This window comes from Calidris pugnax, unplaced genomic scaffold (genome assembly GCF_001431845.1).
Source record: "Calidris pugnax isolate Ruff unplaced genomic scaffold, ASM143184v1 scaffold41, whole genome shotgun sequence".
Lineage (NCBI taxonomy): Eukaryota > Metazoa > Chordata > Aves > Charadriiformes > Scolopacidae > Calidris > Calidris pugnax.
In genome coordinates this window covers 9,248,319-9,259,537 of record NW_015094509.1, presented here as the reverse complement: position 1 = coordinate 9,259,537, position 11,219 = coordinate 9,248,319, and the positions used below count along the sequence as shown (strand labels likewise).

General features: G+C 39.2%; 1 protein-coding gene across 1 annotated transcript in view; it reads right to left on the bottom strand.

Annotated features, from left to right (window-relative positions):
- Positions 1–1,990: 1,990 nt before the first annotated feature.
- Positions 1,991–11,219, bottom strand: part of LAPTM4B (lysosomal protein transmembrane 4 beta) — a 62,506-nt gene continuing 53,277 nt past the window's right edge. Inside the window, exon 7 of the mRNA XM_014965235.1 lies at positions 1,991–4,052. Within this exon, the coding sequence (XP_014820721.1) occupies positions 3,978–4,052 (75 nt within the window). The 3' untranslated portion in view covers positions 1,991–3,977. The remainder of the gene's footprint in view (positions 4,053–11,219) is intronic.

Genomic DNA, 11,219 nt, shown 5'->3' with positions numbered 1-11,219 from the left:
TCTTTAGGTCTAGAAAAATAAATCTGTAGATGTCTTTGCCTTACAACAAGTAAGACCAAGGTGTATTATTCAGTGATAAAAGTCTGAAACAGAGCTGGCACAACAGCTAAGTTACAGGAGCACTTTTCTTTCCTCCCGACCACAGCACAGGAGAAAGAGAGCACATAAGCCAACCAGGTTTGTAGCAGTGAGCTCTGTCAATGCAATGACATCTGTCTCTCTGTGCTGTTGAAAGGACATATATAGATGAACATTCCCCTCCCATGCTCTGTCTTCCCTCTATTCTACCCTTACTGGTAACTAAGTCTTCCATCTTGCATGTTCCAAGCATCAGTGTGCAGGCGCGTTGATATCAGCAAAAATTTGTTAAAACTGTCCATGTTATCCCTAGTTGCTGTGCTTTGGCCAACAGGGTAGTGGTGAGGAACGCACTATTTTGAAAGCACAGAATCTGGAATTTGTTTCAGACTAGTTATTGTTCCCCCTCTTTCCTTGCCAAACTTTTCTCTGGCCATAAATCGATCTGATATGGCTTCTGTTAATATATCAAGTCTGGACTGTTTCTGCCAACAAGAGGTTTTCCCAAAGAAGTACAGACAAGCTAACACCTAAAATAATGTTAGTTAATAATTGTTTTAGAAAATGTAATGTACATACAAGCATGAGTCACCACTATGAATTCTTCTTTGCTTTCGCCCATACAATGCATGGGTGAGTGTACAATGAAGGGAAGCTGCATTGTTCCATCAGGAGTAAGAGCATCAGGCAGATGAGGGAAATGGGATTTATGCCTTAGCATTTGTGCCTTAGTGTAGGCTTTGTGAAGCCTGCAATGCCTTTTAACAGATATTTCAAAAAACTGGACGATTTCAGCAAAATATTTACTTACTAATTTCTGGTACTATCAAGGTTTAGATTCTTACTTACTGGTTTTGGCCTGGTATTTATGATGTTCCATGTCAACATACCTTGAAAATATTTTGTTTCCACTCTTAAGTTACTAGAAATTTCTAATAATAAACTTCTATGTTAGAGTTTAAGATAAGAAAACCAGAGAGAAGTTGAGTAAGCAATATCTGGGAGAAAGGAAAAAATGCAAGGAATAGTGAAAAAAAGCACTATTAGGAGCAAACAGTTCCCAAAGCAAAGAAACTTAAGAAGCCAGGTTTTTAATGGGTTTCTGTGTCACAGATGACTGACTATTAAAAATGAATTATAGAAAAGCTGTGGAGTGAATTCCCCAGGATTAGACATGGAAATGGAGAATGAATTCAACAACTGAGGATAAAAACCCTTCAGCTGGAGTTCATGTCTCTTCATGTAGCCCAGAGAATCTTGTTTTCCTTTGGGAGCAGGAGAATTCATCTCCCACATGGATCCTCTGATATGTCAGCAGAGTTGAACCTATATTTCATTATCTGCTCCTTCCTACCCAGCTGTCTAGCTACACTATGTGCAGGAATGCCATGGTTTTGATACCATAACCTTCCTGCCCTTTTTAACTCAAATTGGACAAAATCCAAAAGGTATTAGGAGTACTGGCAGGACACATGCACTCACACTTCTGCACGTATGGTGTGTGTGAAGAAGACTTGATTCTTTAGTAAGACAAGCTAAAGTCTACAGAAATTTCATGTGAATTAGCACAACATTATCCCTATAATGATGTGTAGAAAAAGAAGCCCCAGATTTTCGTGTAGCTCAGTATAGCCCTGTTCTGTATTACACACTTCATCAGACATGGAAAACTGCCTGCAGTTCTGGACATTGAACTAAAAGCTTGAATTATCTCTTGTTTTTATTGTACAATAAATTATAGAACTTTTCTATTGCCCGTTTTTACAGTATGGAGGGAAAGCTGGTGAATGGACTGGTGTGGACTGAAAAACTGTTGTTTGGGTCATTTACAGAGAAAATCCTGCCTTGTCAGGTTGATTGGACAGGAATTTGTGTATGCTTGTGCTTGGAAGATCAGCAAAAATGATTTCCATAGTATTGAGGAAAGACCCTTTATTGTAGAGAAGTTTGTATACACAGATGTGATGTATTTACAATCAGCTTTTCTCAAACAGATGACTGTTTAAAATCCTTCACAAATCTGTCAAGAATGAAAGAAAATGAAGCTCAGAAGCCCAACCAGCCAGCTCAACCCCCAAATTCAGATTAATTCCTGAAGATAACTGTGGTGAGATAATAATACATGGAGTTATTCTGTAGGAAGCAATAGGACTGTGACAGAGGTCAATGGATGGACTTCAAGGCTTTTTCAGTCAAAAGCATTGCTTAGTTTGATCTCAGAGTAGATGAACCCCAAAGAAAAATCCCAACAAGCAGATAGGGACATGCCTTTTCCCAGGTGTGGAGGAAACAGGCAGAAAGAGTCCTGCCCTTCCTTTCCTGGCCTCTGCAAGGACAGGTCACAGTGGCAACCTCCGTGAAAAGAAGTTGATGGTCCTGTGTTCCCCTGGAAAGCTCTTTTCCAGAAAAAGGCAGGAAAACCTCCACTCTTCCTCAGTCTGCAGAATGGAGTCAATGCACTGAGGGTGAGAACGGGTGTCCTCCTTAGGAAGGGTGTGGACTCTCATGCCAGCCCAGTCACAGGAGGGACGGCACCTTGGTTTCTTCTGGTGGCCCTCCAAACTGTGGCTCAGCTCTGCACTGCCCTTTGCCTGGGGCAGTGAGTAATATCAGTCCAGCTTCAGCCTATTCAATCACCCCAAATGCAGAGGAGACAACACAGGGGGAAACGATGAGAGGTAGAGACAAACATTATATTCCCTTTTCCTGTTCCTTTTCAATTAAAAGTAGAACTTTCATCAACAACAAAAAGTAACATGTGCAGGAGGCACTTCTCTAGGGAAGGAATAAATACCTCACACAAGCATTCTTGGATGGATGAGTCCCATGAGAAAGATTCTCAGCACAACCAGTTCAGTCATAAAATGAATCTAAAATCCCTGGGTTGATGTATATGAGAAACGAGAAAACGTATCTGCTAATGCTCGAGGAAGTTACATGCATAGGTGTCCCATAGGTTGGGAACATATATCTTAGAATCTGCATAATTTAGTTCACACTCAGCAGAACATTGCGATATTTACAGGCACATTCCAATGGGAAAACATTTGCATGTTGAGTGCGAAAGAGACAGCTTTGTCACCTAACCACGGGACTTCAAAAGCAAGGATTTTGTGACCTCGAAATACTATTTGTGAAGTTGGTGGGGAAGAAAAAAGTGTGCAGGCAGGAAAAGAAAATTACCAGAAGTTGGTAAGAACTCGGTAAGAACTCTTCTTTTTTTGAGCATTAGAATGGTTGCAGGCTGGGACAAAGTGAGTCTGTGTAGACCACAGGTTCTGGCTTGTTACACATCATGGAGTGCTTTGTCAGCTCTCATTCCCCATACTTATTCTTCCCAATTAAACTTGTTTCCCATAAGACAGGTCCATGAGAATAGCACATAAGACTCATTCTTCTTGCAATCATCATCCTTCATAGCATAACAGCTTAATAAATTCTTGCAGAACAGAAATGAAGTGGAATGTTACTTTTTTAGACTTGGTCTGTACTCTGATGGTGAAAGTGGGCATCTGAGAAAAACATTTGTAATGCTCTGGAAGTTTTACAAATAACAAATAAAAATTACACTCTGAACCTGATTGAGGATGCAAAGTTCTATGTTTTCTAGCACTGCATGTCAGAGGTGATGGAAAGAGCTATTCGGTGACTACTGTAACCTTAGCGCTACCCAGAATTATTCTGAAACTAGTTCACTAGTTTCTGAAACACTACTGTAGTTGCAGCAAATTATTAAAACTATCTACAGAATTTTAATCATACAATTCAGGTTTCAATATGTCAGCAAAACAGCAATGTATAACCCATAGAGGTTATATATCCTGGAAGTGAAATTAAAACTATTGCTCCGATGTCTGAAGAGTAAAGCTATCCTCCCTAGGTACGCAGCACTCTCTCACTTATGCTGACACGTAAGGTGGTGGTGGATCTTTAGCAGCTCCGTTCGCAGGATCATCATATGGTGGCAACAGAACCTGCAGGAAAGGAAAAAAAGGTTATTTTTTTTTAAAAAAAAAGCTAGCTGATAACATTTACAGAAAAGAAACCCCTTAGGGACTTTTCCTAAAAAATAACAAAAAAGAGTAAATTAGTAAGAAGGAGCACAATAGTTAGAAAATGAAACGGTATGAGCTTGAAGTTCTCCCTTTTTAATTTGTGTGCCTCTTTTCATTATGAAGGAAAACATGATTTCTTCTCATTTCTTACTGACTCCTGTGACAGCCTGATTTCAGCCAAAGATCGTTCATCACTGGGACCTGAACTTGTTCAGTCTGGCAGTGACAGTAGCTGCTTATTCCGCAGCTCTCCTCTGTCAAGAGCTCTAAAAACATGTCTCCTGGAGGAGTGTTCAAACTGCTAAGCCAGAGTGAGAAAAGTCCCCAAGCTCTCTGAGGTCTCTCTGGAATAACTAATAATTATGTTGGGGTGGGGATAAGAAAGCAAATGGAGAATAGATTCCCCAATGTCTAAATAAATTTCCAGTTTTGTGCTTCTTGGGCGCTCAGCTGTGAGAAGGAAGATCTACATTCCCATAAGTCCTTCAGCGAATACTTAAACATCTGATAGAAGTTAGGACAGCTTTAATCATATATCAGCCCCATTCATAGGAGGCTAGGCAGCTTCCTTGGAAAGGGAGATGCAAATTCAGGCCACACAGGGCAAAGGAGAGATTGGAAACAGGATTTCTACTTCTTTAAGCAAGCATGCTAGCTATCATGCAATTTTTAATGGCACCAGCTCTGACGTTAATTAGCTCGCATTTGAAAAGGCAAAGGAGCACTTGGTCTGTGAATCCCAGCAGGGACTGAGGATAAAATAGATGTCTGAATGAAGAATGAGTGTACATTGCCTAAAATATCTTGATATTGTGTAAGAATATCAGCTGTAATACACTGGCAGAGATACTTTATGCAGCTGAAGATAAATTATTCATGATGGAGTTTCCAGATTTATCAGCACTCCTTCTTGGTCATTAAAGAGCACATAAAGCTGGTTGTCTAAACATACGTAGGCAAAATCCTGATCTCAACAGAGTCAATGGAAGTTTTGCCATGAGAGCATTTCACCAGTTCTTAAAGAAGCAGATAACCTGCCTTCTGCAAAGAAACATCTGTAATCATCCCTTTTGGACCTCATCCACAACATAAACAAAATCAGTGGGAATCTTTCTATAGTTTTAAATAGACTTTACATCAGGCTTTTGTGGGATAGTTCCAAGGGTGATTCACATTATACTTATGTAAGTTTACAGACGTGTTCAAGTACATCTGTGCACATGTTTGTTAGATTACAGAGCGGCTACCTTGGCATCTTCAGCCCTTAATCAAAAATGTTTCATTATTTAGAAAAGAAAATTGTCAGAACCATCACTCTTTATTAATACCATATGTTTGAGCTTGTAAATGAAATATACTATGCATATATCCACTATATAATCTAAAAAGCCTTGTATCAAAAAGTATTTAATAAATTGTGTCACCTTTAAAGGATGCAAACATCTTTTGGCAGACTACTTACCTAGTGAAATTAGGACAACACATAGAACTTCAAATAAATATTGTGATAAGAATCATAAATATATTTTGCAACGTAGCCTCAGTAAATCACACTGCTAAAGCATGCAAACTGTGAAAACAGCACAGTTGAGATCCTCTCCCTGGTGCTGATCGTTAGTTTAATAACAGGGTTTCTAGTAAAATCCCTGTGTTACTAAAAAAGGCACTAGTTTCTCAAAGGTACTGAAACACGTTCATTAGTTGATTGCGAAGCAATATGAATAGTAATTAAATCTGATCTACAGATGCCTCTGAAAATGCATCAGGTTAACTTTGTGAAGATTTAACCATCTTATTGCACTCTTGCAATGCTAAGCTCCAAACCGTAGTCCATTCCTTCCAGGTTCAGAGTCCATTTCATCAGGCATGATAAGGAATGACAGCAGACCCAGTCCAAAAAGCTGTCCATCTTCCAGGTCTATGAGCTGATTAATAAAGGACAACACCTCCTCCTGTGCTCTGATCCTCTTTTAGATCTATGTGTCCTAAGACTACCATACTTACATCAATATTACTACTTCAGCACTGAGGTTACTGTCATTTCTAGTAGGTCTGCTGGAGAATTTACTGATCTGAGTGAACTTCTTCATTCCCTTCACTCCTGTATCAAACAAAATATGTCCAGTAGGAGAACAGCCTCCTGGTGAGGCTTCTGCCTCCTGTGAGGTGAATACTGCCCTTTGCTCTATGGACCCCAAACTCATACATGGGTCAATGGCCCCAGGGAACCTTTAGAAGATGCTTTATCACTTATCAACAGTTCAACAAGAAGTGAGGGGAGATAGGAATACCTAAAGGAGCCACTTTGGAGAAGCTGCTGACTAAATCCTAAGGCATATGGATTTCAACAGGAATGTTCAAGGTATGTGAGGTATGAACTAGGGAGACCACTAAAAAGGTTCAGAAGTTTCACAAGAAAATATCTACAGTGGAAGGCTAAAGAGTATTTGCCAAATGTCTGTAAGGTTTAGGGTTACGGTATTGCTGGAAAAAGTTATTTGTCTGAACAGTTCTATCAGGATGACTTTACAGGCTTACTCCCCCACATTTTTGTGTTTAAATATTTAAATATCATGATCTTGCATTCCCTGACATGAATAGAACAGCGACAAAAAATTTTGAGTGTAGAATGAGCAGAATTCAAAATTACTACCTTTTCCTAGCAGTGTTTGAGTTAGACAAAGAAAATGTGAACAGGATATTAAGCAAAGATTAAGATGAATAAATGTGATGGACAACACCTGGAAGAAAGCACTTGGATTTTGTGGAATACATGGTGCTGGCTGGGACCCCAAATATCTCATGCCATTAGTATAGTAAAAGTCCTTGTAGATAATTTAACTGTTTTACTTTCAGTCAGTGTGGTTTTGTTACTGTTATTTAATCATCTGTCAACTATAAGTCTAAATAATCATCCTTCAGCTTCCATGACAGTCTGAATAACTCTTCAACCACTCTATAATTACAGATCTTGCAACTCTTCTTCTGTAAGACTACCTTTTAATTATTTTTTACAAGAACAAAGTTTCAGGCCATTACTTTCCCTTAAAGTTTTTTCCATCTTTTCTCAATTAAGTCTATTTTGGCAAAAGGGAGAAATATGATAAAACCTGAATTATCTCAGCTTTTAACTCTTTACTGTTGAAATGGTTAACAGTTTACAAAAATCTCAAGAAAAAGAGAATTCCATTAGAATTTTAATCTTGGATTTAATACCAAAGTAGCTGAGATGAAAATCTGGATCACTGTCATTTTCCTTTCTCTCGTGTTAATTTTAAATCTCGACATGCTTTAACGGAAGCAGATAAGTGCCTTGGACATAAAACAGCATAGTTATTCAGGCAATACGTTATACTCTCCAGAGACATAAACTGGAAGACAGTCACTGAGCCAAAGGGTGAATTCAGAAACTGGAAAAATAGAAAGAAACTAACAATACAGTCTTGTCTGAGAACCTAATTAGAATGGATGCAGTCTAAAATAATTCATGAAGGACAAAAATATATGCATCCTTTAGGTCCATGGTATCCCCAAGGCAGAATATGCACTAAGACAACTGATGCATTTTGCTTCCTAAGCACTACATTTGAGTATTTCCTTGCTTGTTTGTTGTGAATTGAGAAAAATCTATGTTAGTTCCCCTGGATGTTTGGGGACTAATGTTTACAGAGTGTTTGAGATAGATTGTCACTCACAAGTTACTATAAAAAGTAAGTATGAAGGACACCTATTTTTTGTAACTCAGTCATCCTCTGAAAGAAGTTCTGGCTTTTTATCGGTAGACCAGCAAGCAAGTTTGGAAGATGATTGCAGGGCTCAGTCCTATAGGGTGCCTAAAATTTAGAGGACAGAAGCTCCTAACTTCTTTCACAACCCCTAAAATGGTTGTGAATGTAGCATTTTAACATCATCCTTTCACATACAGCCAGAAGAGGCTGTATATACAAACAACTTTTATAGTTGGTGATAAAAGCATTGCACGGGGACTCTGATATCAGAGCTCTAGGAGCTCTATCTGCCATATGAATTCTTCAGACACAGAGTTTTCAGATGGGTTGGAAGGACCATTTTCCACACTCCTGTTGTCACAGTGAAGCCAAGTATGCAAGAATCCATAGAAAAAGAAAGAAAACAGGAGGAAATGTGGCTGTGTAGCCCCATGGTTAGGGTGCTCAAGTGGGACAGAGAGTCCTGGGTCCTGGGCATTGCTCCCAATACCATTTAAGCATTTTGTGATAAGCAGTCTTCTTGTATAATGAACAGAAATAGTCCAGAACTGACCCATAAGAAATCCTGGTCCTGACTTAGCTGGTGTCATCCAAATGGTTTGGATAATTGTATTATGTAAACATCTCTCTATTGTAAAGCAGATGATACAGGATGACCTTCTCTGGAAGAAATAATTACCACACAAGTTTGCCAATGGCTATAACATATCCAGTTAATATAAGCATATGTCATTTCTTATTTTTTACATCCCGGTTAATCTGGTTTTGGAGAAGAAGTTTTTCAAGCCATTGCTAGAAATATGCCTAAGAAGAAACTGTACATTCAAACAGTTTGAAATCAATCATACCCAAAGGTAGGGGCATGTTTTTTTTTTTTTGGTGGTGGTGGGGGAATGGCACCATTTCAATAATCACTCTGCATTTTTGCAGCTGATTCCACATTGACCGGAACTTTCAGTAGAAAATTTCCTTTCTTCAGCATATGCGCAAGTTTTTTCATATTGCTGCAGTTATTCCTATTTGAACTCAAGCTCTTAGATCTGTTTGGTGTCTAGTACATTTCTAGAGGAGAAGATGTGTTTAGTCCTGTATGAGTAAACTTAAATATTTAATTAATTGATTACTTCTGCATTCCTAAGGGTCTCACACAAAACTCACTGAACTCAATAGAGTCTCCAGAGAGTTTTGGATAGCTTTTACCACAGTTCTTTGTATTTTCCACTGGGTGGAATAGTACAATTGTCACATAACAGCTTTGAAAACAGTTTGAATGGCATTTTGGCTGGCAGCTATATGAAACTTTTGTGAGTTCCTGTGGCAAAATACCTTGTTGATGTTCTTGTTAGAAATAAACATTGTTAGAGAGCTCTAACGTAGTTTTCTCTAACACTTTCTGCAACAGAAATGGACTTGATAATGCCAGAAAAACTACAGATTAAAAGTCTACGGTAAGTGCTGATGGCTGTAGTGAACATTCAGGATGTTTTCTCAAACTTTTGATTTTCCAATAAAAACTGCAGCCCTTTATGCTGAAGGACTTCACATTGCATCAATACACAGTGTATAGACAGGGACAGTGACAATGAATAGTTGGTTAGAATTATGGTCATCGTTACTGCAATTTAATTCTGGTCTGACCTTTTGAGCTTTGACAAATCATTTGACTTTGTCTTAGGAAGATCTCCCATTTGTAAAACACGCATATTACTCAAAACATCTTTAAATATGTTGGAAACCTTAAGACAGATTTAAAACTCTGTTGGATGAAACTTGCATACGACTATATGAGACAGGAACTAAATTGTGGAAATACTTGCAAACTAAATATACATTTGCTGAAATTTCAGTTTATGCCTGGAAAAGTTTACCCCAACCTCTTCAGCACAGCTATATATGCATTACATATCATTCTACTGCAGAAGTGACCTTTACATCTCAGACACCCAAACCAGTACTGGGAATCCTTATGGGAGGCCTGTCTGAATACGCAGGGAGGAAAGGGAGAGAGGGCAAAAGGAGCCTTTTCTTTCAGACAGCTCACATACAAAGTGTCAGTGGGTTCAGGCCTTACTCTCTGTTTACATAAAAAGGGAGGGAGAGTAACCGCAAGGCGGTAGGCAGATGGTGAGAGTGCCAGAGCCAGTGCTGGACCGTTTCACAAGTAAAAGTGCTGAACCACAGGAATTTCCTCATCTGGGATCCTCTGTCCAACGTGCAGCCCTTGGTGACGGGATGAACAGTGACACAGCTGCAGCCTGAAATACAGTCACCACATGCCTTGCCTTTCCTAAGTCAGGATAATTTTTTTCCCTCATAGCACAGGGCTGATACACCAGGTTCAGAGACAACTGAACTGAGAGATGGGGTTTTAAGAGGCACGTGCCTGGTGGTACCAGTTCTCTACTCGGGGTTCATTTCATCTCAGTGATTCCAGCACAAGACTGATCACCGACTTGTACTGGTCGGATACTATTGTAAAGTTTGGAGAGGGTTTAATGGTATGCAGTCACATTTACTAATTTCATGTTTACTTCCCTGCTCCCCTGTCATTCACCCAGCCAAGGGGGATGGAATTTCCTCCCGCAGCTGCGGTGCTTTGAGGAGCCATTAACTGCAACCTAAACGATGCTCAGCTGCAGTGAAGCAAGCAGGGAGCCCACAGACAGCTCCAGAGGGAAGGCTGCTGATGTGACCACCTCTCCAGTTCAAGATAGTCCCAACAGTCCACGTCTACCGTTGGGCTCTTGGCTACAAAAATATAATAAAGATCACCTGGGGAAAACAGAAAATTGCTGTGTGCATAAACAGCTGTGGCCTGCTGATTGCTTTGCTCTGTATGCAGGAGAGGCTGGGAATAATTTTCTCTTTGCAACATATTCCTGTCAAGTTAGACAATGTGTTTTTCTTTGGAGAAGTCTGAGATTGCAGAGGAAAATGTAAAATTAAGATGGGGTAACATGGTGGTTTAGGGTGATTATTAGTGTACTGAGTAGAGTTGGCTAAAAATACAATTTTTGGCACACAAAATATTTTATAAGAAACTGTTGAAATATTTGGTAAGAAACCCTATCTGAAATTTTTGCTTAAAATTTTTGGAAATCCAGGTCTTCTCAGTAGAGCCCTGTTTTGGAGACTCAAGGCACAAGGTGGCAGCTATTTCCTTTAGTACTGTGTATGACAATGAGCACTGGAACACATGTAAATATCAGTGATGATATAATTAATTTTGTATTTGAATTATTTGAAAGGAAATAAGCCTATTAATGTAGCACATGTTTTATTTCCTGTACAAAATTTACTGGAAGATACTATAGATACTGATTTTATTGAGGCAGACTCTTTTCAAAAGTTTCTAATG